The following is a 26,983-nucleotide window of genomic DNA, read 5'->3' as shown; positions in this document are numbered from 1 at the left end:
CCCGGGCATGAGCTATGAGATCCTGATGAGAGTATTTCCCGTATTAACATGGACCATGGAATCCTGGATATGTTTTCATTGTAGATCTTACTTCTTGGATTTAGTGGACTAGATTTTATCTACGACTTGAGAAAGTAGTTAACTAGATATGCTGCAGCCTCCCTCACCCAAATATAAATGAAATGTATTGATCAATAACTAGTTTTCAGTGGAATTGGCCTTCACAAAGAATGGAATTTATATTGTGTTAAGTAAAATTATGTGAGACCTCGAGTAAAACATGACATTTCGAAACAATTGTGATTTAATCTGAACATTTGGTTGGTGGACCTGACAATATGACAGTCATTCAGTAACATCTTCTGACAGTCCAGTTTAATTGGCATCGATTGTGAAATGTCAAAAGATATATTGCATGTGGTGGACGAGTTACTGCTGATCTCACCGAGAGTCCTGCTGATCACAGCTGGTCTTACGAACTGTGGGAATCTGAGGCAGGAGGGATTTCTGCAGAGGTTTCTGTTCCCTTCATTGCACATCAGTAGTTTAAAAATTAATTGGTGGATAACAGGGAACAAGGTGCAGCTGAAATATTTTAGACTTTGTTGATATTGTTGAACTAAACTGACGATAATGTAAAATTGAGAGAATGAACAGACTTCAGAAATGATCCATACCCTAGATTACAGTAACCTGATGAGAGGCAGCCGATGGAACAAGTTTTCAACTCGATTTAGTTATGCAGGTTTAGTTAATGTTAGCATGGATAGGTATTGTTTGTTACACTGTGATACCTTGGTTATTGTTGCACCACATATGCTTTTATTGAAGTTGGGTGAGGTACGATTTGGATTGTGTGGGACTGTGTACGGTGGGATTGTGTGGGACTGTGTACGGTGGGATTGTGTGGGACTGTGTACAGTGGGATTGTGTGGGACTGTGTACGGTGGGATTGTGTGGGACTGTGTACGGTGGGATTGTGTGGGACTGTGTACGGTGGGATTGTGTGGGACTGTGTACGGTGGGATTGTGTGGGACTGTGTACGGTGGGATTGTGTGGGACTGTGTACGGTGGGATTGTGTGGGACTGTGTACAGTGGGATTGTGTGGGACTGTGTACGGTGGGATTGTGTGGGACTGTGTACGGTGGGATTGTGTGGGACTGTGTACGGTGGGATTGTGTGGGACTGTGTACGGTGGGATTGTGTGGGACTGTGTACAGTGGGATTGTGCGGGACTGTGTACAGTGGGATTGTGTGGGACTGTGTACGGTGGGATTGTGTGGGACTGTGTACAGTGGGATTGTGTGGGACTGTGTACGGTGGGATTGTGTGGGACTGTGTACGGTGGGACTGTGTACGGTGGGATTGTGTGGGACTGTGTACGGTGGGATTGTGTGGGACTGTGTACGGTGGGATTGTGTGGGACTGTGTACGGTGGGATTGTGTGGGACTGTGTACGGTGGGATTGTGTGGGACTGTGTACGGTGGGATTGTGTGGGACTGTGTACGGTGGGATTGTGTGGGACTGTGTACGGTGGGATTGTGTGGGACTGTGTACGGTGGGATTGTGTGGGACTGTGTACGGTGGGATTGTGTGGGACTGTGTACGGTGGGATTGTGTGGGACTGTGTACGGTGGGATTGTGTGGGACTGTGTACGGTGGGATTGTGTGGGACTGTGTACGGTGGGATTGTGTGGGACTGTGTACGGTGGGATTGTGAGGGACTGTGTACGGTGGGATTGTGTGGGACTGTGTACGGTGGGATTGTGTGGGACTGTGTACGGTGGGATTGTGTGGGACTGTGTACGGTGGGATTGTGTGGGACTGTGTACGGTGGGATTGTGTGGGACTGTGTACGGTGGGATTGTGTGGGACTGTGTACGGTGGGATTGTGTGGGACTGTGTACGGTGGGATTGTGTGGGACTGTGTACGGTGGGATTGTGTGGGACTGTGTACGGTGGGATTGTGTGGGACTGTGTACGGTGGGATTGTGTGGGACTGTGTACGGTGGGATTGTGTGGGACTGTGTACGGTGGGATTGTGTGGGACTGTGTACGGTGGGATTGTGTGGGACTGTGTACGGTGGGATTGTGTGGGACTGTGTACGGTGGGATTGTGTGGGACTGTGTACGGTGGGATTGTGTGGGACTGTGTACGGTGGGATTGTGTGGGACTGTGTACGGTGGGATTGTGTGGGACTGTGTACGGTGGGATTGTGTGGGACTGTGTACGGTGGGATTGTGTGGGACTGTGTACGGTGGGATTGTGTGGGACTGTGTACGGTGGGATTGTGAGGGACTGTGTACGGTGGGATTGTGTGGGACTGTGTACGGTGGGATTGTGTGGGACTGTGTACGGTGGGATTGTGTGGGACTGTGTACGGTGGGATTGTGTGGGACTGTGTACGGTGGGATTGTGTGGGACTGTGTACGGTGGGATTGTGTGGGACTGTGTACGGTGGGATTGTGTGGGACTGTGTACGGTGGGATTGTGTGGGACTGTGTACGGTGGGATTGTGTGGGACTGTGTACGGTGGGATTGTGTGGGACTGTGTACGGTGGGATTGTGTGGGACTGTGTACGGTGGGATTGTGTGGGACTGTGTACGGTGGGATTGTGTGGGACTGTGTACGGTGGGATTGTGTGGGACTGTGTACAGTGGGATTGTGCGGGACTGTGTACAGTGGGATTGTGTGGGACTGTGTACAGTGGGATTGTGTGGGACTGTGTACGGTGGGATTGTGTGGGACTGTGTACAGTGGGATTGTGTGGGACTGTGTACGGTGGGATTGTGTGGGACTGTGTACGGTGGGATTGTGTGGGACTGTGTACGGTGGGATTGTGTCGGTTGGATTTTTCAGACAATAAAGGTTTGACCCAGTTTGTATTCTCGGGTAAATATCCCTGGTCCACACCTGCAGTAAGATTTCTTCCCTCGGGCCAGAGGGTCTTGAAATGCCTCTAATTTTCCAATCCACTGGGGGCAGGGAAGGTACCTGACCATGGATGGGATTTGTAAAATCCAGCCTGATATGGATTTCCTGAGCTGAGTGTTGTATCCTGTGCCATGAATATGCTGCTTCCTTAACTCTTCCCCCCCCAGCTAATGGATCAAATCAATGTGAAGAGGTGCTGAAGCCTCGCTACCGGAAAAGGCCTGATGCCTGTTTTGATTACAATATAGCAGTAAGTATTAACGTGAACCTCCATCTCCGTGATAATCGTCTGAGAGGGTTTTTATCAGTCTTTATCTTTCCCTCACACTGATACTGCTGAGTGACTTTGGGTGATGTGTCTGTTTTGGCATCGGTAGAGAGGAGATATGTGTGTGAGGAGAGTGGGAGGGATTTTAGTCAAGTTCTGGGTCGATGACCAGGAGTTGGTGCGAGAATTGTGGGGTGGTTGATCCCAGAACGTAAGGGAATGAAGTACGAGGAAAGATTGACCACTCTGGGTCTTTCCTCTCTTGAAAAGGATAAATCTGAGAGAGGATATGATAGACGTGTTTATAATTATGAAAGTTTTAGTCATATTGGAACCAAAGAAGCTGTTTAGTTGCATATAGAATTTAAGCACAAGGGGTCATATTTACAAGTTCAGGACAACAAAAGAAAATAGGAAATGTTGGAGGAAGTTTTTGTTAAATGGCTGGTATGTGGAACAGGTCACCAGCACGGGGGTCGAACAGATCACCGGCACGGGGGTCGAACAGATCACCGGCACGGGGGTCGAAGAGATCACCGGCACGGGGGTCGAACAGATCACCGGCACGGGGGTCGAACAGATCACCGGCACGGGGGTCGAACAGATCACCGGCGCGGGGGTCGAACAGATCACCGGCACGGGGGTCGAACAGGTCACCGGCGCGGGGGTCGAACAGATCACCGGCGCGGGGGTCGAACTGAAAACCTTCTTGGGTTTCAAGAAGGAACTGGTCAGGTTTTTGTGAACAAATAGGATTCAGAGTTATTGGAAATGCACCAAGGGAATACTGTGGATAGGTGGGCTAGATGGGCCGAAGGTCTCCTCATGCCTGAAACTGTTACTGGGATCAAATGCACGTGTATGTGTGAGATATTACACATCGATTTTATGTATAAGTTTTGCATGTAACGTGCGCTGGGAAATGAATGTTATAATTACTTCCTGTCACACTTTCCCCATCACACTTCTTTCGTTACAATCGGGGGATGATCAACAATGGATCCTCTGACCCACTGTGAGCAACGCCAATGGGAGATCTGCTAGTGATATCATAAAAGTCAAATATAGCACACACTTCCTGTGTTACACCTACTTCCTGGAGCAATTGCCCTGTCGCACTCTCTCTCACACTTTATTGATAACATCTCAGTTGTTTTAAAACAGCTCTTCCTCTAATCCAATATGAGCAATGCCACGAGAGATCTTCCACCAATGTATTTACATATGACACCCACTATAATTGATCAGGAGCCTCCCATTACTGGTGGCGCTGTGGCAGGACTTGCTTGAGTTCACCCATCATTTTGTTTTTTCACCTAGTCGGGTAAGTTTTTTTAAAAATTGACCCAATATCTCTGTTTTCCTATTTTAAATTTACATTTTCATATCTCAAATTGCACAACTTTAAATCCTCTTCCTTTCAGTCGCCAGTCTGCAGTGGGCACCAGTTCTCAAAGCTATTGGCTTTTTCTGAACCCGCCATTGTCACACCCATTGTACACCCCGCCCGATTTCTCATTTCCAATAACATTCCAGGATCCGTGCCATCAGGTTGGAATTCCAACAGTTATTTTTCAGCACTGCCCCCTTATCTATTGTTATCTGATATAATTGCTCCACCCACTACTCTCATGCACTTCCATCCCCACAACCACACTCATGTGAAAACTGAGGCAAAGTCCTCATTCATCATCTCTGCCATTCCTTCAACCTCCATGAGAAGATTTTATTTCTCATCTCTAATTGGGCCAACCCTTTCTTAAATAATTCCATTACTTTTTATTCTACTTGCAAATTCTTTACCATTTCCCTTCCTGCTACCTTCATTTCCCTCTCCACCTTTATCCTTCCTCTCTGTATTTTGTATATTCATTATCATTTCCTTTTGCATTATTAGCTTTGGGTTTCTCAGGAGCCTCTTTTTTAAAGTGCCATTTTAATTTCAATTTCCTTCCTGACCAAGGAGCCCCAAATTTTGCTACCCCATCACGTCTTGTGCAAGTATATCCAGTCTGTTCACTACTCAACTCCTGGGGAATATGTCTAGTCTGTACCCTGCTCATCCCCTGGGGAATATGTGTAGTCTCTAACCCACTCATCTCCTGGGGAATATGTCTAGCCTGTAACCTACTCATCTCCTGGGGAATATGTCTGGTCTGTAACCCACTCATCTCCTGGGGAATATGTGTAGTCTCTAACCCACTCATCTCCTGGGGAACATGTCTAGCCTGTAACCTACTCATCTCCTGGGGAATATGTCTAGTCTGTAACCTACTCATCTCCTGGGGAATATATGCCTAGTTTGTACACTGCTCATTCCCTGGGGAAAATGTCGAGTCTGTACCCGACTCATCTGATGGGGAATATGTCTAGTCTGTACTCTATTCATCTCCGAGAGAATATGTCTGGTCTGTACCCTATTCATCTCCTGGGGAACATGTCTAGTCTGTAAACTACTCATCTCCTGTGAATATATCTAGTCTTTAAACTAATCATCTCCTAAGGAATATGTCCAGTCTGCACCCCACTCATCTCCTGGGGAATATGTCTAGTCTGCACCCTAATCACCGACTGGGCAATATGCCTAGTCTGTACCCTACTCATCTACTGGGGAATAAGTCTAGTCTGTACACTAATCACCTACAGGGGAACATGTCTAGTCTGCATCCTACTCATCACCCAGGGGATATGTCTAATCTGTACCCTACTCATCTAGTGGGGAAGATGTCTAGTCTGTACCCTGCTCATCCCCTGGGGACCATGTTTACTCTGTACCCAGTCTGTACCCTAATCATGAAGTTGGTAAATGTCTAGTCTGTGAACTGCTCATCTCCTGGTGAATATGTCTACTCTGTACCCCACTCATCTGCTGGGGAATATGTCTAGTCGGCACCCTAATCACCTACCGGGCAATATGTCTAGTCTGTACTCAACTCATCTCCTGGGGAATAAGTCCAGTCGATACACTACTCATCTCCTGGGGAACATGTCTAGTCTGTAACCTACTCATCTCTTGGGGAATATGTCTACTCTGTACTCTATTCATGTCCTGGGGAATATGCCCAGTTTGTACACTACTCATTCCCTGGGGAATATGTCTGGTCTGTACCCTACTCATCACCTGGGGAATATGTCTAGGCTGTACGCTATTCTTCCTGGGGAATATGTCTGGCCTGTACCCCACTCACCTCCTGGGGAATGTGTCTTGTCTGTACCCTACTCATCTTCTGGGAAGTATGACTAGTCTGTACCCGAATCATCTACTGGGCAATATGACTACTCTGTAACCCACTCATCTTCTGGGAAGTATGACTAGTCTGTACCCTAGTCAACTCCTGGGGAATATGTCCAGTCTGTACCCTACTCATCTCCTGGGGAACATATCTAGTCTGTACCCTACTCATCTCCTGGGGAACATATCTAGTCTGTACCCTACTCATCTCCTGGGGAACATATCTAGTCTGTACCCTAGTCATCATCTGGGGAACATGTCTGGTCTGTACCGTCTCATCTCCTGGGGAATATGTCTAGTCTGTACCCCGCTCACGTCCTGGCGAATATGTCTAGTTTGTACTCTACTCATTCCCTGGGGAATATGACTGGTCTGTACCTACTTATCTCCGGGGGAATATGTCGAGTCTGTACCCGAGTCACCTCATGGGGAATATGTCTGGCCTGTACCCAACCCATCTCCTGGGGAATATGTTGTGTCGTAACCTACTCATCTGCTGGGGAATATGTCCTGTCTGTTCTCTACTCATTTCCTGAGGAACATGTCTGGTCTGTACCCTACTCATCTCATGGGGAGTATGTCTCACTTGTACCCGACACTTCACCTGGGGAATATATCTGATCTGTACCTACTCATTTCCTGGGGAATTTGTGGAGTCTGCACCCAACTCATCTGCTGGGGAATATGTCTACTCTGTACCCTACTCATCTCCTAGGGAATATGTCTGGTCTGTACCCTATTCATATCCCGGGGAATATGTCCAGTCTGTTCCTTATACATCTCCTGGGGAATATGTCTTGTCTGTACACTACTCATCTCCTAAGGAATATGTCCAGTCTGTACCCTACACTTCTCCTGGGGAATATGTCTGGCTTGTAACCTATTCATCTCCTGGGTAACATGTATAGTCTGTACCCCATTCACCTCCTGGGGATTATGTCTAATCTGTACCCTACTCATCTGCTGGGGGACATGTCAAGTCTGTACCCCACTCATCTCCTGGGGAACATGTCTGGTCTGTACTATGCTCATCTCCTGAGGAATATGTCTAGTCTGTACCCTCCTCACTAGTCTGTACCCTACTTATCTCCTGGCGAATATGTCCAGCGTGTAACCTACACATCACCTGGGGAAAATGTCCAGTCTGGACTCTACTCATCTCCTGGGGAATATGCCTAGTCTGTAACCGACTGATCTCCTGGGGAATATATCTAGTCTGTAACCTACTGATCTCCTAGGGAATATGTCTCGTCTGTATCCTACACATCACCTGGGGAATATGTCTAGTCTGTCCCCTACTCACCTCTTGGATAATATGTCCACCCTGTACCCTACTCATATCCTGAGGAATATGTCTAGTCTGTACCCTACACGTCACCTGCGGAATATGTCTAGTCTGTACCCTACACGTCACCTGCGGAATATGTTTAGTCTGTACCCCATTCATCTCCTAGGGAATATGTCTGGCCTGTACCCTACTCAACTCCAGGTGGAATATGTCTGGCCTGTACCTTACACACCAGGGGGGGAATATGTCTAGTCTGAACCCTACTCATCTCCTGGGGAATATGTCTAGTCTGTACCCAAGTCATCTCCTGGGGAATATGTCTAGTCTGTACCCAAGTCATCTCCTGGGGAATATGTCTAGTCTGTACCCAAGTCATCTCCTGGGGAATATGTCTAGTCTGTACCCTACTCATCTCCTGGGGAATATGTCTAGTCTGTACCCAAGTCATCTCCTGGGGAATATGTCTAGTCTGTACCCTACTCATCTCCTGGGGAATATGTCTAGTCTGTACCCTTCTCATCTCCTGGGGAATATGTCTAGTCTGTACCCTACTCATCTCCTGGGGAATATGTCTAGTCTGTACCCTTCTCATCTCCTGGGGAATATGTCTAGTCTGTTCCCTACTCATCTCCTGGGGAATATGTCTAGTCTGTACCCTTCTCATCTCCTGGGGAATATGTCTAGTCTGTACCCTACTCATCTCCTGGGGAATATGTCTAGTCTGTACCCTTCTCATCTCCTGGGGAATATGTCTAGTCTGTTCCCTACTCATCTCCTGGGGAATATGACTACTCTGTAACCCACTCATCTTCTGGGAAGTATGACTAGTCTGTACCCTAGTCAACTCCTGGGGAATATGTCCAGTCTGTACCCTACTCATCTCCTGGGGAACATATCTAGTCTGTACCCTACTCATCTCCTGGGGAACATATCTAGTCTGTACCCTACTCATCTCCTGGGGAACATATCTAGTCTGTACCCTAGTCATCATCTGGGGAACATGTCTGGTCTGTACCGTCTCATCTCCTGGGGAATATGTCTAGTCTGTACCCCGCTCACGTCCTGGCGAATATGTCTAGTTTGTACTCTACTCATTCCCTGGGGAATATGACTGGTCTGTACCTACTTATCTCCGGGGGAATATGTCGAGTCTGTACCCGAGTCACCTCATGGGGAATATGTCTGGCCTGTACCCAACCCATCTCCTGGGGAATATGTTGTGTCGTAACCTACTCATCTGCTGGGGAATATGTCCTGTCTGTTCTCTACTCATTTCCTGAGGAACATGTCTGGTCTGTACCCTACTCATCTCATGGGGAGTATGTCTCACTTGTACCCGACACTTCACCTGGGGAATATATCTGATCTGTACCTACTCATTTCCTGGGGAATTTGTGGAGTCTGCACCCAACTCATCTGCTGGGGAATATGTCTACTCTGTACCCTACTCATCTCCTAGGGAATATGTCTGGTCTGTACCCTATTCATATCCCGGGGAATATGTCCAGTCTGTTCCTTATACATCTCCTGGGGAATATGTCTTGTCTGTACACTACTCATCTCCTAAGGAATATGTCCAGTCTGTACCCTACACTTCTCCTGGGGAATATGTCTGGCTTGTAACCTATTCATCTCCTGGGTAACATGTATAGTCTGTACCCCATTCACCTCCTGGGGATTATGTCTAATCTGTACCCTACTCATCTGCTGGGGGACATGTCAAGTCTGTACCCCACTCATCTCCTGGGGAACATGTCTGGTCTGTACTATGCTCATCTCCTGAGGAATATGTCTAGTCTGTACCCTCCTCACTAGTCTGTACCCTACTTATCTCCTGGCGAATATGTCCAGCGTGTAACCTACACATCACCTGGGGAAAATGTCCAGTCTGGACTCTACTCATCTCCTGGGGAATATGCCTAGTCTGTAACCGACTGATCTCCTGGGGAATATATCTAGTCTGTAACCTACTGATCTCCTAGGGAATATGTCTCGTCTGTATCCTACACATCACCTGGGGAATATGTCTAGTCTGTCCCCTACTCACCTCTTGGATAATATGTCCACCCTGTACCCTACTCATATCCTGAGGAATATGTCTAGTCTGTACCCTACACGTCACCTGCGGAATATGTCTAGTCTGTACCCTACACGTCACCTGCGGAATATGTTTAGTCTGTACCCCATTCATCTCCTAGGGAATATGTCTGGCCTGTACCCTACTCAACTCCAGGTGGAATATGTCTGGCCTGTACCTTACACACCAGGGGGGGAATATGTCTAGTCTGAACCCTACTCATCTCCTGGGGAATATGTCTAGTCTGTACCCAAGTCATCTCCTGGGGAATATGTCTAGTCTGTACCCAAGTCATCTCCTGGGGAATATGTCTAGTCTGTACCCAAGTCATCTCCTGGGGAATATGTCTAGTCTGTACCCTACTCATCTCCTGGGGAATATGTCTAGTCTGTACCCAAGTCATCTCCTGGGGAATATGTCTAGTCTGTACCCTACTCATCTCCTGGGGAATATGTCTAGTCTGTACCCTTCTCATCTCCTGGGGAATATGTCTAGTCTGTACCCTACTCATCTCCTGGGGAATATGTCTAGTCTGTACCCTTCTCATCTCCTGGGGAATATGTCTAGTCTGTTCCCTACTCATCTCCTGGGGAATATGTCTAGTCTGTACCCTTCTCATCTCCTGGGGAATATGTCTAGTCTGTACCCTACTCATCTCCTGGGGAATATGTCTAGTCTGTACCCTTCTCATCTCCTGGGGAATATGTCTAGTCTGTACCCTTCTCATCTCCTGGGGAATATGTCTAGTCTGTTCCCTACTCATCTCCTGGGGAATATGTCTAGTCCGTACCCTTCTCATCTCCTGGGGAATATGTCTAGTCTGTACCCTACTCATCTCCTGGGGAATATGTCTAGTCTGTACCCTACTCATCTCCTGGGCAATATGTCGAGTCTGTATCCTATTTATCACCTGTGGAATAGGTCCGCTCTGTCCTCCACTCACCTCCTGCGGAACATGTCTAGGCTGTACCTTACTCATCTCCTGGGGAAGATGTCTAGTCTGTACCCTAATCCTCTCCTGGGGAATATGTCTGGTCTTTACCCTACTCATTTCCTAGGGACCATGTCTAGTCTGTACCCCACTCATCACCAAGGGAATACGTCCGGTCTGTACCCTACTCACCTGCTGGGGAATATGTCTCGTCTGTATCCGACTCATCTCCTGTGGAATATGTATAGTCTGTACACCATTCATCTCCTGGGGAATATGTCTGATGTGTACCCTACTGAGCTCCTTGGGAATATGTCTTTTTTTTAATTCGTTCATGGGATGTGGGCATCGCTGGTGGTGGTGAGCCGCCTTCTTGAACCGCTGCAGTCCGTGTGGTGACGGTTCTCCCACAGTGCTGTTAGGAAGGGAGTTCCAGAATTTTGACCCAGTGGCAATGAAGGAACGGCGATATATTTCCAAGTCGGGATGGTGTGTGACTTGGAGGGGAACGTGTAGGTGGTGTTGTTCCCATGTACCTGCTGCTCTTGTCCTTCTAGTTGGTAGAGGTTGCGGGTTTGGGAGGTGCTGTCGAAGAAGCCTTGGCTGCTTTGTCCTGGATGGTGTCGAGCTTCTTGAGTGTTGTTGGAGTTGCACTCATCCAGGCAAGTGGAGAGTATTCTAACACACTCCTGACTTGTGCCTTGTAGATGGTGGAAAGGCTTTGGGGAGTCAGGATGTGAGTCACTCGCCGCAGAATACCCAGCCTCTGACCTGCTCTCGTAGCCACAGTATTTATATGGCTGGCCCAGTTAAGTTTCTGGTCAATGGTGACCCTCAGGATGTTGATGGTGGGGGATTCGGCGATGATAATGCCGTTGAATGTCAAGGGGAGGTGGTTAGACTCTCTCTTGTTGGAGATGGTCATTGCCTGGCACTTGTCTGGCGCGAATGTTACTTGCCACTTATCAGCCCAAGCCTGGATGTTGTCCAGGTCTTGCTGCATGCGGGCTCGGACTGCTTCATTATCTGAGGGATTACGAATGGAACTAAACACTATTCAATCATCAGCGAACATCCCCATTTCTGACCTTATGATGGAGGGAAGGTCATTGATGAAGCAGCTGAAGATGGTTGGGCCCAGGATACTGCCCTGAGGAACTCCTGCAGCAATGTCCTGGGGCTGAGATGATTGGCCTCCAACAACCACTACCATCTTCCTTTGTGCTAGGTATGACTTCAGCCACTGGAGAGTTTTCCCCCTGATTCCCATTGACTTCAATTTTACTAGGGCTCCTTGGTGCCACACTCGGTCAAATGCTGCCTTGATGTCAAGGGCAGTCACTCTCACCTCACCTCTGGAATTCAGTTCTTTTGTCCATGTTTGGACCAAGGCTGTAATGAGGTCTGGAGCCGAGTGGTCCTGGCGGAACCCAAACTGAGCATCGGTGAGCAGGTTATTGGTGACAGTGCTATCAAGCGGCACTTGATAGCACTGTCGACGACACCTTCCATCACTTTGCTGATGATTGAGAGTGGACTGATGGGGCGGTAATTAGGGTCTGTACCCTACTCATCCGCTGGGGACTATGTCAATTCTGTACCCAACTCATGTCCTGAGGAACATGTCCTGTCTGTACCTTCTCATTTCCTGGGGGATATGTCTAGTTTATAAACTACTCATCTCCTGAGGAATGTGTCTAGTCTGTACCTTATTCACCTTCTGGGGAATATGTCTCGTCTGTACCCTACTCATCTCCTGGGGAATATGTCTAGTCTGTATCCTACTCATCTCCTGGGTATATGTCTAGTCAGTACCCGACTCACCACCTGGGGAATACGTCTCGTCTGTACCCCACTCATCTCCCAGGGAACATGTCCAGTCTGTACCCGACTTATCTCCTGGGCAATATGTCTAATCTGTACTCTACTCATCTCGTTGGGAATATGTCCGGTCTGTACCCTACTCATCACCTGGGCAACATGTCTAGTCTGTACCCGACTCATGTCCTGGGGAATATGTCCAGTCTTCACTCTACTCATCTCCTGGGGAATATATCTTGTCTGTACATGACTCATCACGGGGGGAATATGTCGAGTCTGTACCCTACTCATGTCCTGGAGAACATGTCTGGTCTGTACCCAACTCAACTCCTGTGGAATATGTCTAGTCTGTACCCTACTCATCTCCAGAATATATCTAATGTGTACCCTACTCATCTTCTGGAGACCATGTCTAGTCTGTACCCTACTCACCTCCTAGGTATATGTTTAGTCTGTACCCGACTCATCTCCTGGGGAATACGTCTCGTCTGTACCCTTCTCATCACCTGGTGAATATCTCTGGTCTGTTCCCTCCTCAACCCCTGGGAAATATGTCTCGTCTATACACTCCTCATCTCCTGGGGAATATGTCTGGTCTGTACCCCGCTCATCTCCTGGGTGATATGTGTCGCTTGTAACCTGCTCATCTCCTGGGGAATATGTCCAGTGTGTATCCTACTCATCTCCTGGAGAATATGTTTAGTCTGTACTCTACTCAACTCCTGGGGAATATGTCTGGTCTGTACCCTACTCAACTTCTGGGTCATATGTCTGGTCAGTACTTTACTCATCTCCGAGGGAATTTGTCTCATCTGTATCCTACTCACCTCCTGGGGAATATTTCTAGTCTGTACCCTACTCATGTCCTGGAGAATATGTCTGGTCTGTACCCAACTCAACTCCTGGGGAATATTTCTAGTCTGTAACCTTCTAATTTCCTGGGAAATTTGTCGGTAGTGTACCCCACTCATCACCTTGGGAATATGTCCGGTCTGTCACATACGGATCTCCTGGGGAATATTTCTAGTTTGTACCCCACTCATTGCCTGTGGAACATGTCTAGTCTGTACCCTACTCATCTCCTGGGGAATATGTCTGGTCTGTACACGATTCATCACTTGGGAATATGTCCGGTCTGTCACCTACGGATCTCCTGGGGAATATTTCTAGTCTGTACCCCACTCATTGCCTGTGGAACATGTCTAGTCTGTACCCTACTCATCTCCTGGGGAATATTTCTAGTCCATAACATACTGATCTCCTGGGGACTATGTCTAGTCTGTACCCTACTCATCTCCGAGGGAATACGTCTGGTCTCTACACGAATCATCACTTGGGAATATGTCCGGTCTGTAACCTACTGATCTCCTGGGGAACAGGTATCGTCTTTTTCCTATTCATCTCCTGGGGAATATGTCTAGTCTGTAGCCTACTCACCTCCTGGGAATATGTCTAGTCTGTAACCTACTCATCTCCTGGGGTTTTTATCTTGTCTGTACTGTACTCATCACCTGGGGAATATGTCTAGTCTGTACCCTGCTCATCCTCTGGGGACTGTCTAGTCTGTAGCCAACTCATGTCCTAGGGAACATGTCTTGTCTACACCTTCTCATCCCCTGGGGAATATATCTAGTCTGTACCCTTCTCATCTCCTCGGGAATATATCTAGTCTGTACCCTTCTCATCTCCTCGGGAATATATCTAGTCTGTACCCTACTCATGTCCTGGGGAACATGTCCTGTCTGTACCTTCTCATCTCCTGGGGTATATATCTGGTCTATAAACTACTCATCTCCTGGGTAACATATCTCGTCTGTACCCTAATCATCTTCTGGGGAATATGTCCAGTCTGTACCCTACTCATCTGTGGAATATTTCTAGTCTGTACGCTACCCATCTCCTGGGGAATATGTCTGGCCTTTACCCTATTCATCTCTTGGGGAATATGTCCTGTCTATAAGCTACTCACCTCCTGGGTATATGTCTAGTCTGTACCCTACTAATTTCCTGGGGAATATGTCCAGTCTATAACCTCCTCATCTCCTGGGGAATATGTCTGGTCTGTACCCTGCTCATCTCCTGGGTGATATGTGTCGCTTGTAACCTGCTCATCTCCTGGGGAATATGTTTAGTCTGTACTCTACTCATCTCCTGGGGAATATTTCTAGTCTGTACCCTACTCATGTCCTGGAGAACATGTCTGGTCTGTACCCAACTCAAGTCCTGTGGAATATGCCTGGTCTGTATCCTACTCATCTCCAGGGAAATATATCTCGCCTGTACCCTGCTCATCTCCTGGGGAATGTGTCAAGTCTGTACCCTACTCATCTCCTGTGGAATATGTCTGGTCTGTTCCCTCCTCATCTCCTGGGAAACGTGTCCCGTCTGTATCCTACTATTCTCCTGGGGAATATGTCTGGTCTGTACGCTATTCATCTCCTGGGGAATATTTCTAGTCTGTAACCTTCTAATTTCCTGGGAAATTTGTCGGGAGTGTACCCCACTCATCACCTTGAGAATATGTCCGGTCTGTCACATACGGATCTCCTGGGGAATATTTCTAGTTTGTACCCCACTCATTGCCTGTGGAACATGTCTAGTCTGTACCCTCCTCATCTCCAGGGGAACATGTCTCGTCTGTTCCCTACTCATCTCCTGGCAAACGTGTCTAGTCTGTACCCTACTCATCACCTTGGTAATATGTATAGTTTGTATCCTACTCATCTCCAGAGAAATATGTCTTGTCTGTAACCTACTCATCTCCTGGGGAACACCTCTAGTCTGTACCCCACTCATCTCCTGGGGAATATGTCTGGTCTGTATCTCACTCATCTCCTGGGAAAGATGTCTGGTCTGTACCTTCTCATCTCCTGGGCAATACATTTTGTCTGTACCCTACTCATCTCCTGAGGTATATGTCTAGTCTGTAACCTACACATCTCCTGGGGAATATGTCTAGAGTTTACCCTACTCATCACCTGCGGGATATGTCTAGTCTGTACCCGACTCATCACCTGGGCAATATGTCCGGTCTGGACTCTGCTCATCTCCTGGGAAATATGTCAAGTCTATATCTACTCATCTCCTCGGGAATATGTCTAGTGTCACCTGCTGATCTCCTGGGGAATATATCTGGTCTGTACCCTACTCATGTCCTGGGGAATGTGCTTAGTCTGTATCCTACTCATCTCCTGGGGAATATGTCTCGTCTGTTCCCTACTCATCTCTTGGCAAACGTGTCTAGTCTGTACCCTACTCATCTCCTGCAGAATATGTCTAGGCTGTACCTTATTCATCACCTGGGGATTATCACCGGTCTAGACTCTACTCATCTCCGGGGGAATATGTCTAGTCGGTACCCTACTCACCTCCGAGGGAATGTCTAGTCCGTACCCTACTCATTCCCTGGTGAATATGTCTAATCTGTAAACTACTCATCTCCTGAGGAATATGTCTCGTCTGTACTCTACTCATCTCCTGGAGCACATCTTTAGTCTGTGCCCAACTCATCTCATGGGGAATGTGTCCAGTCTGTACACTACTCATCTCCTCGCAAATGCGTCTAATCTGCACCCTACTCATCTCATGGGGAATGTGTCTAGTCTTCAAATTAATCAATTAATCAATTAAATAAGTCCATAGAACCATAGAAAAGATACAGCACAGAAGGGGGCCATTCGGCCAATCGTGTCCGCGCCAGCTCGAATAACAACCAGGTGCCCATTCTAATCCCACCTTCCAGCACCCGGTCCATAGCCCTGCAGCTTACAGCACTTTAGGTGCAGGTCCAGGTACTTTTTAAAAGAGTTGAGGGTCCCTGCCTCGACCACCAATTCGGGCAGCAAATTCCATACACCCAACATCCTCTGGATAAAAAAGTTTTTCCTCATGTCCCCTCTAATCCTTCCGCCAACCAGCTTAAATCTATGTCCTCTAGTTCTTGAACTCTCCGCGAGGGGAAACAGGTACTTCCTGTCTACTCTATCTGGGCCCCTCGTAATTTTGTACACCTCAATCAAGTCTCCCCTCAGCCTCCTCTGCTCCAAAGAAAACAACCCCAGCCTATCCAATCTCTCCTCGTAGCTGCAATTTTCAAGCCCTGGCAACATTCTTGTAAATCTTCTCTGCACTCTCTGCAGAGCAATTACGTCCTTCCTGTCATGTGGTGACCAGAACTGTGCACAATACTCCAGCTGTGGCCTTACCAGGGTTTTATACAGTTCCATCATTACATCCCTGCTTTTGTATTCTATACCTCGGCTAATAACGGAGAGCATTCCGTATGCCTTCTTCACAACCTTATCTACCTGTACTGCCACCTTCAGGGACCTGTGCACATGCACTCCAAGGTCTCTCACTTCCTCTACCCCTCTCAATATATTCCCGTTTACTGCCTATTCCCTTTTACTGTTTGCCCTCCCTAAGTGCATTACCTCACACTTCTCCGGGTTGAACTCCATTTGCCACTTTTCCGCCCACTCCACCATCCCATTGATATCTTCTTGGAGTCCACAGCTATCCTCTTCACTGTCAACTACACGGCCAATTTTTGTGTCATCTGCAAATTTGCCAATCGTGCCCCCTACATTCAAGTCCAAATCATTAATATATACCACAAACAGCAAGGGACCCAACACTGAGCCCTGTGGCACACCACTGGAAACAGATTTCCATTCGCAAAGACATCCATTGACTTTTACCCTTTGTTTCCTGCTACTGAACCAATTTTGGATCCAATTCGCCACATTTCCCTGTATCCCATGGGCTTTTACCTTTCTGACCAGTCTGCCATGTGGGACCTTGTCAAATGCCTTACTAAAATCCATGAAGACAACATCCACTGCACTACCCTCATCAATCCTCCTTGTCACTTCCTCAAAGAATTCAATCAGATTTGTAAGGCATGACCTTCCCTGAACAAATCCATGCTGACTATCCCTGATTAAACCATGCCTTTCCAAGTGACAGTTTATCCTGTCTCTCAGTATTGATTCTAATAGTTTGCCCACCACCGAGGTAAGAATGAAAGAATGACCGGCCTATAATTGTTCAGCCTTTCCCTCGTACCCGTTTTAAACAATGGTACTATGTTTGCAGTCTTCCAGTCCTCTGGTACTTCCCTGTATCTAGTGAGGATTGGAAAATGATCCTGAGTGCATCCGTTATTTCCTCCCTGGCTTCCTTCAATAGCCTAGGAAACAATCCATCCGGCCCTGGTGACTTATCAACTTTCAAGGATTCCAGTCCCTCTAGTACTTCCTCTCTCGTTATGTTTACCTTATCCAATATTTCACACCTCTCCTCTTTAACTACTACGTCCGGATCATCCCTTTCCTTTGTGAATACGGAGACAAAATATTCATTTAAAACCCTATCCACATCCTCTGCTTCCACACACAAGTTACCCTCATCATCCCTGATAGGTCCCACCTTTTCCTTAGCGATCCTCTTGTTCTTAATGTACTGATAAAACATCTTTGGGTTTTCTTTAATCTTACGAGCTGATATTTTTTCATGCCCTTTCTTTGCTTTCCTTATTTCCTTTTTTACATCATCCCTGTACTTTCTATACTCCTCTATGCTTTCTGCAGTATTTAGTTTTCTGTGACAGTCATAAGCTTTCTTTTTCTGCTTTATCTTGCCCCGTATATTTCTAGACAACCAGGGGTTCGAGATTTGGCAGTGCCACCCTTTGTCTTTGAGGGGACGTGTCTGCATTGTTCCCATAGAATTTCACTTTTTAGTGCCTCCCACTGGCTCGCCACTGATTTCTCCTCAAGTAGTTGTGTCCAGTTCACTTCTGCCAAATTATCTCTTAGTTCTGTAAAATTTGCCTTCCCCCAATTTAAAACATTTACTCCTGATTTAACTCTGTCCTTTTCCATAATAATGCTAAAACTAATTGAATTGTGGTCACTATCCCCAATATGGTCACCCACTGTCACTTCACCCACTTGCCCATCTTCATTTCCCAGGACTAAATCTAGAATTGCATCCCCTCTTGTCGGGCTTGTCACGCACTGGCTAAAAAAGTTCTCCTGGACACTGATCAAGAATTTTGCGCCCTCTGTGCCCCTCACAATGTTTAAATCCCACTTGATGTTCGGGTAGTTGAAGTCCCCTACTATTATTGCCCTCTTATTTTTGGACTCAGAAATTTGCCTTCATATTTGTTCTTCTATCTCCCTTTCGCTATTCGGGGGTCTATAGTACACTCCTAGTAGTGTGACTGCCCCTTTTTATTTCTTACTCAACCCATATGGCCTCGATTGATGATCCATTTAGCATATCATCCCTTCTCACAAGTGTAATTGATTCTTTAACCAATAATGCTACCCCCCCCCTCCTTTTTTATCACCCACTCTATCCTGCCTGAAAACTCTATATCCAGGGATATTGAACTGCCAATTATCCCCCTCTTTAAGCCAGGTTTCCGTTATAGCAATGATATCATGCTGCCATGTGTTGATCTATGCCCTTAGCTCATCTGCTTTGTTTGTAATACTCCTTGCATTGAAGTATATGCCCTTTAACCCCGTCAAATTCCTGTGCTGAACACTATTTAACCTTTGCTTCTTTTGCCTTTCTGAATCGCTAACTACGTCACTAACTGCTTTTCTACTTCCCGTTTCCTGGTCTGAATTTGTCCTATCTGTACCTGCCCTTTGGTTCCCATCCCCCTGCCATACTAGTTTAAACCCTCCCCAACAGAACGGGCAAATGCCTCCGCGAGGATATTGGTCACGGTTCTGCTTGGGTGCAACCCGTCCAGCTTGTACAGGTCCCGCCTTTCCCAGAATCGGTCCCAATGCCTCAGGAATTTAAACCCCTCCCTCCTACACCATCTCTCAAGCCACGCATTCATCTGGTCTGTTCTCTCACTAGCACGTGGCACTGGGAGTAATCCTGGGATTACTACCTTAGAGGTCCTGCTTTTTAATTTATTTCCTAACTCCCTATATTCTGCTTGCAGGACCTCATCCCTTTCTTTACCGATGTCGTTGGTACCGATCTGGATCACGACCTCTGGCTGTTCACCCTCCCCCTTCAGAATGTCCTGCAGCCGCTCCGTGACATCCTTGACCCGAGCACCAGGGAGGCAACATACCATCCTGGAGTCACATCTGCGGCCGCAGAAACGCCTATCTGTTCCCCTTACGATGGAATCCCCGATCACTATTGCTCTCCCATTCTTTTTCCTCCCCTCCTGTTCAGCTGAGTCACTCGTGGTGCCACAGTCCTGGCTCTTGCTGCATTCCCCTGATAAGCCATCTCCCCCAACAACATCTGTACCCTAATCATCACCTGGGGAATATGTCCGGTCTGGACGCAAGTCATCTCCTTGGGAATATGTCTAGTCTGCACCCTACTCATCCGCTGGGGAATATGTCTAGTCTGTACCCAGCTCATCTCCTGGGGTATATATCTAGTCTATAAACTACTCATCTCCTGGGGAATATGTCTGGTCTGTACCTTCTCATCTCCTGGGGTATATGTCTAGTCTGTACCCAGCTCATCTCCTGGGGTATATGTCTAGTCTATAAACTACTCATCTCCTGGGGAACATCTCTAGTCTGTACCTTACTCATCTCCTGAGGAATATGTTTTATCTGTACTTTACTCATCACCTGGGGAATATGTCTACTCTGTAGCCAACACATCCCCTGTAGAATATGTCTGTTCTGTACTCATCACCTGGGGAATATGTCAAGTCTGTACCCGACACATATCCTGGGGAATATGCCGAGTCTGTGCCTTTCTCATCTCCTGGGGAATATGTCTGGCCTGTACCCCATTCATCTCTGGGGGAATATGTCCAGTCTTTACCCGACTAATCTCCTGGGGAATATGTCTAGTCTGTACCCTGCTCATCTCCTTGGGAATATGTCTAGCCTGTACCCTTCCCATCTCCTGAGGAATATGTCCAGTCTCTACCCTACTCATCACCTAAGGAATATGTCTGGTCTGCATCCTATTCATCTGCTGGGGAATATGCCTAGTCTGTACCCTACTCATCTCCTGGGAAACGTGTTTAGTCTGTACCCTACTCATCTCCTGGGGAATATGTCTGTTCTGTACACGATCACGAATCACTTCAATGATAAAGGAGGATATAACGAGAGGTAAGCAGCCAACAGAGACCTTATGGGTTGAATTGAGAAATAGGAAAGGATCTAAGACTATAGTGGGAGTTGTGTATAGGACCCCTGGCAGCAGCTCTGAAGTGCTAGATTGTATAAATGCAGAGATTAGACAAGCATGTAACAAGGGCATAGTGTCCTTAATGGGGGACTTCAACCTTCACATAGATTGGGAAAAGCAGACTGGCAACTGTCAGAAAGGTAGTGAATTTCTTGAGTGTGTCCGGGATAGTTTTCTACAGCAGTATGTCCGAGAGGCAACAAGGGGGCAAGCCATACGAGATTTAGTAATGAGTAATGAACCAGATTTAGTTAACAGCTTAACTGTGCGTGAACATCTATCCAATAGCGATCATAACATGATTGAGTTCAATGTAGTGTTTGAAAGGGAAAAAAGTGAGTCAGCTGCTAAGATTCTAGACTTGGGTAAGGCCGACTTCAATGGGATGAGACAGAGACTGACCACAGTAAACTGGGCAAATCTGTTAATGGGTAAAACGACTGATGATCAGTGGGAAATGTTTAAAGAAACATTTAACGAGATACAGAATCGGTTTATACCCCTGAGGGGCAAGAACTCTACTTGCCAAAAAAAATAGCCATGGACAACTAAAGAGGTAAGGGACAGTATAAGACATAAGGAAAGGGCATACAAAAAGGCAAAAAATGGCACAGATCTTGGCAAATGAGAAAGATACAAAGATCAACAAAGGGTCACAAAACAGATAGGAAGAGCTACAAAGAGAGAGTATGAAAAGAAACTTGCAAGGGATATCAAAACAAATATGAAGAACTTTTATAGTTATATTAGGAAAAAGAGGGTGGTCAGGAGCAGTGTTGGCCCCTTAAAAACTGAAAGTGGGGACATTGTCATTGACAATGGGGAAATGGCGGACATGTTGAACAATTACTTTGCGTCAGTATTTACAGTAGAAAAAGAGGATAGCATGCTGGAAATCCTAAGAAAACTAATATTGAATCGGGGACAGGCACTCGATAAAATTCATATAAATAAAGCAACAGTAATGAAGAAAATAATAGCACTAAAGAGTGACAAATCCCCAGGACCAGATGGTTTCCATCCCAGGGTTTTAAAGGAAGCAGGTGAGCACATTGCAGATGCCCTGACTATAATCTTTCAAAGTTCTCTAGATTCAGCAACTGTCCCTCTAGATTGGAAAATTGCACATGTCACTCCGCTTTTGAAGAAAGGAGAGAGAGGGAAACCAGGGAATTATAGACCAGTTAGCCTAACATCTGTTGTGGGGAAAATGCTGGAGTCTATAATTAAGGATAGGGTGACTGAACACCTCGAGAATTTTCAGTTAATCAGAGAGAGCCAGCATGGATTTGTGAAAGGTAGGTCGTGCCTGACAAACCTGATTGAATTTTTTGAAGAGGTGACTAAAGTAGTGGACAGGGGAATGTCAATGGATGTTATTTATATGGACTTCCAGAAGGCATTTGATAAGGTCCCACATAAGAGACCGTTAGCTAAGATAGAAGCCCATGGAATCGAGGGAAAAGTACGGACTTGGTTAGGAAGTTGGCTGAGCGAAAGGCGACAAAGAGTAGGGATAATGGGTAGGTACACACATTGGCAGGATGTGACTAGTGGAGTCTCGCAGGGATCTGTCTTGGGGCCTCAATTATTCACAATATTTATCAACGACTTAGATGAAGGCATAGAAAGTCTCATATCTAAGTTTGCCGATGACACAAAGATTGGTGGCATTGTAAGCAGTGTAGATGAAAACATAAAATTGCAAAGCGATATTGATAGATTAGGTGAATGGGCAAAACTGTGGCAAATGGAATTCAATGCAGACAAATGTGAGGTCATCCACTTTGGATCAAAAAAGGATAGAACAGGGCACTTTCTAAATGGTAAAAAGTTAAAAACAGTGGATGTCCAAAGGAACTTAGGGGTTCAGGTACATCGATCATTGAAGTGTCATGAACAGATGCAGAAAATAATCAATAAGGCTAATGAAATGCTGGCTTTCATATCTTGAGGACGAGAGTATAAGGGGGCAGAAGTTATGCTGCAGCTATACAAAACCCTGGTTAGACCGCACCTGGAGTACTGTGAGCAGTTCTGGGCACCGCACCTTCGGAAGGACATATTGGCCTTGGAGGGAGTGCAGTGTAGGTTTACTAGAATGATACCCGGACTTCAAGGGTTAAGTTACGAGGAGAGATTACACAAATTGGGGTTGTATTCTCTGGAGTTTCGAAGGTTAAGGGGTGATCTGATCGAAGTTTATAAGATATTAAGGGGAACAGATAGGGTGGATCGAGAGAAACTATTTCCGCTGGTTGGGGATTTTAGGAGTAGGGGGCACAGTCTAAAAATTAGAGCCAGACCTTTCAGGAGTGAGATTGGAAAACACGTCTACACACAAAGGGTGGTAGAAGTTTGGAACTCTCTTCTGCAAACGGCAATTGATACTAGCTCAATTGCTAAATTTAAATCTGAGATAGATAGCTTTTTGGCAACCAAAGGTATTCAGGGATATGGGCCAAAGGCAGGTATATGGAGTTAGATCACAGATCAGCCATGATCTTATCAAATGGCGGAACAGGCACGAGGGGCTGAATGGCCGACTCCTGTTCCTATGTTCCAACTCATCCCCTGGGAAATTTGTCTGGTCTGTACCTTCTCATTTTTTTTTATTCGTTCATGGGATGTGGGCGTCACTGACAAGGCCGGCATTTATTGCCCATCCCTAATTGCCCTTGAGAAGGTCGTGGTGAGCCGCCTTCTTGAACCGCTGCAGTCCGTGTGGTGAAGGTTCTCCCACAGTGCTGTTAGGAAGGGAGTTCCAGGATTTTGACCCAATGACGATGAAGGAACGGCGATATATTTCCAAGTCGGGATGGTGTGTGACTTGGAGGGGAACATGCAGGTGGTGTTGTTCCCATGTGCCTGCTGCTCTTGTCCTTCGAGGTTGTAGAGGTTGCGGGTTTGGGAGGTGCTGTCGAAGACACCTTGGCGAGTTGCTGCAGTGCATCCTGTGGATGGTACACACTGCAGCCACTGTGCGCCGGTGGTGAAGGGAGTGAATGTTTAGGGTGGTGGATGGGGTGCCAATCAAGTGGGCTGCTTTGTCCTGGATGGTGTCGAGCTTCTTGAGTGTTGTTGGAGCTGCACTCATCCAAGCAAGTGGAGAGTATTCCATCACACTCCTGACTTGCGCCTTGTCGATGGTGGAAAGGCTTTGGAGAGTCAGAATGTGAGTCACTCGCCGCAGAATACCCAGCCTCTGACCTGCTGTTGTCGCCACAGTATCTATATGGCTGGTCCAGTTACGTTTCTGGTCAATGGTGACCCCCAGGATGTTGATGGTGGGGGATTCAGCGATGGTACTGCCGTTGAATGTCAAGGGGAGGTGGTTAGACTCTCTCTTGTTGGAGATGGTCATTGCCTGGCACTTGTCTAGCGCAAATGTTACTTGCCACTTGTGAGCCTGGATGTTGTCCAGGTCTTGCTGCATGCGGGCTCGGACTGCTTCATTATCTGAGGGGTTGAGAATGGATCTGAACATTGTTCAATCATCAGCGAACATCCCCATTTCTGACCTTATGATGGAGGGAAGGTCATTGATGAAGCAGCTGAAGATGGTTGGGCCTCGGACACTGCCCTGAGGAACTCCTGCAGCAATGTCCTGGGGCTGAGATGATTGGCCTCCAACAACCACTACCATCTTCCTTTGTGCTAGGTATGAGTCCAGCCACTGGAGAGTTTTCCCCCTGATTCCCATTGACTTCAATTTTACTAGGGCTCCTTGGTGCCACACACGGTCAAATGCTGCCTTGATGTCAAGGGCAGTCACTCTCACCTCACCTCTGGAATTCAGCTCTTTTGTCCATGTTTGGACCAAGGCTGTAATGAGGTCTGGAGCCGAGTGGTCCTGGTGGAACCTAAACTGAGCATCGGTGAGCAGGTTATTGGTGAGTAAGTGCCTCTTGATAGCACTGTTGACGACACCTTCTACCACTTTGCTGATGATTGAGAGTAGACTGATTAGAGAGTAATTGGCCGGATTGGATTTGTCCTGCTTTTTGTGGACAGGACATACCTGGGCAATTTTCCACATTGTCAGGTAGATGCCAGTGTTATCGCTGTACTGGAACAGTTTGGCTAGAGTCACGTCTAGTTCTGGAGCACAAGTCTTCAGCACTACAGCCTTGATGTTGTCGGGGCCCATAGTCTTTGTTGTATCCAGTGCTCTCAGCCGTTTCTTGATATCAAGTGGAGTGAATCGAATTGGCTGAAGACTGGCTTCTGTGATGGTGGGGATATCGGGTGGAGGCCGAGATGGATCATCCACTCGGCACTTCTGGCTGAAGATGGTTGCAAACGCTTCAGCCTTGTCTTTTGCACTCATGTGCTGGACTCTGCCATCATTGAGGATGGGGATGTTTACAGAGCCTCCTCCTCCCGTTAGTTGTTTAATTGTCCACCACCATTCACGACTGGATGTGGCAGGACTGCAGAGCTTTGATCTGATCCGTTGGTTGTGGAATTGCTTAGCTCTGTCTATAGCACGTTGCTTCCGCTGTTTAGCATGCATGTAGTCCTGAGTTGTTGCTTCACCAGGCTTGGCACCTCATTTTTAGGTATGCCTGGTGCTGCTCCTGGCATGCTCTTCTACACTCCTCATTGAACCAGGGTTGATCTCCTGGCTTGTTGGTAATGGTAGAGTGAGGAATATGCCGGGCCATGAGGTTACAGATTGTGCTGGAATACAATTCTGCTGCTGCTGATGGCCCACAGCGCCTCATGGATGCCCAGTTTTGAGCTGTGAGATCTGTTCTGAATCTATCCCATTTATCACGGTGATAGTGCCACACAACACGTTGGATGGTGTCCTCAGTGTGAAGACGGGACTTCATCTCCACGAGGACTGTGCGGTGGTCACTCCTACCAATACTGTCATGGACAGATACATCTGCTGGTGAATATGTCCAGTCTGTACCCTACTCATCTCCTGGGAATATGTCTAGTCTGTACCCTTCTCATCTCCTGGGAATATGTCTAGTCTGTACCCTACTCATCACCTGGGAATATGTCTAGTCTGTACCCTACTCATCTCCTGGGGAATATGCCTTGTTTGTACCCAAACCATCTCCTGGGAAGTATGTCTGGTCTGTACCCCACTCATCTCCTGGGCAACGTGTCTAGTCTGTAGCCTACTCAACTCCAGGGGAACATGTCTCATCTGTACACTACTCATTCTCTTGGGGAATATGTCTAGTCTGTACCCTTCTCACCTCGTGGGGATTATGTCTGAACATAAGAACATAAGAACATAAGAAATAGGAGCAGGAGTAGGCCAATCGGCCCCTCGAGCTTGCTCCGCCATTCAATAAGATCATGGCTGATCTGATCCTAACCTCAAATCTAAATTCATGTCCAATTTCCTGCCCGCTCCCCGTAACCCCTAATTCCCTTTACTTCTAGGAAACTGTCTATTTCTGTTTTAAATTTATTTAATGATGTAGCTTCCACAGCTTCCTGGGGCAGCAAATTCCACAGACCTACCACCCTCTGAGTGAAGAAGTTTCTCCTCATCTCAGTTTTGAAAGAGCAGCCCCTTATTCTAAGATTATGCCCCCTAGTTCGAGTTTCACCCATCCTTGGGAACATCCTTACCGCATCCACCCGATCAAGCCCCTTCACAATCTTATATGTTTCAATAAGATCGCCTCTCATTCTTCTGAACTCCAATGAGTAGAGTCCCAATCTACTCAACCTCTCCTCATATGTCCGCCCCCTCATCCCCGGGATTAGCCGAGTGAACCTTCTTTGTACTGCCTCGAGAGCAAGTATGTCTTTTCTTAAGTATGGAGACCAAAACTGTATGCAGTATTCCAGGTGCGGTCTCACCAATACCTTATATAACTGCAGCAATACCTCCCTGTTTTTATATTCTATCCCCCTAGCAATAAAAGCCAACATTCCGTTGGCCTTTTTGATCACCTGCTGCACCTGCAAACTAAATTTTTGATTTTCTTGCACTAGGACCCCCAGATCCCTTTGTACTGCAGTACTTTCCAGTTGCTCGCCATTAAGATAATAACTTGCTCTCCGATTTTTCCTGCCATAGTGCATAACCTCACATTTTCCAATATTGTATTGCATCTGCCAAATCTCCGCCCACTCACTCAGCCTGTCTATATCCCCTTGTAGGTTTTTTATGTCCTCCTCACTCTCCACTTTCCCTCCCATCTTGTATCATCTGCAAACTTTGATATGTTACACTTGGTCCCCTCCTCCAAA

At 46.9% G+C, this 26,983-nt stretch overlaps 1 protein-coding gene across 2 annotated transcripts in view; it reads left to right on the top strand.

Annotated features, from left to right (window-relative positions):
- Positions 1–26,983, top strand: part of cacna2d2a (calcium channel, voltage-dependent, alpha 2/delta subunit 2a) — a 1,119,650-nt gene that overhangs the window by 1,060,666 nt on the left and 32,001 nt on the right. For both annotated transcript variants that reach the window (XM_067999049.1, XM_067999048.1), the window contains one exon: positions 3,107–3,189. In XM_067999049.1, coding sequence (XP_067855150.1) covers positions 3,107–3,189 — 83 coding nt within the window. The remainder of the gene's footprint in view (positions 1–3,106; positions 3,190–26,983) is intronic.

The sequence above is a fragment of the Heptranchias perlo genome, chromosome 17 (assembly GCF_035084215.1).
Source record: "Heptranchias perlo isolate sHepPer1 chromosome 17, sHepPer1.hap1, whole genome shotgun sequence".
NCBI lineage: Eukaryota > Metazoa > Chordata > Chondrichthyes > Hexanchiformes > Hexanchidae > Heptranchias > Heptranchias perlo.
Note: the sequence above shows the minus strand (reverse complement) of the source record. Positions and strands in the feature narration are given on the sequence as shown.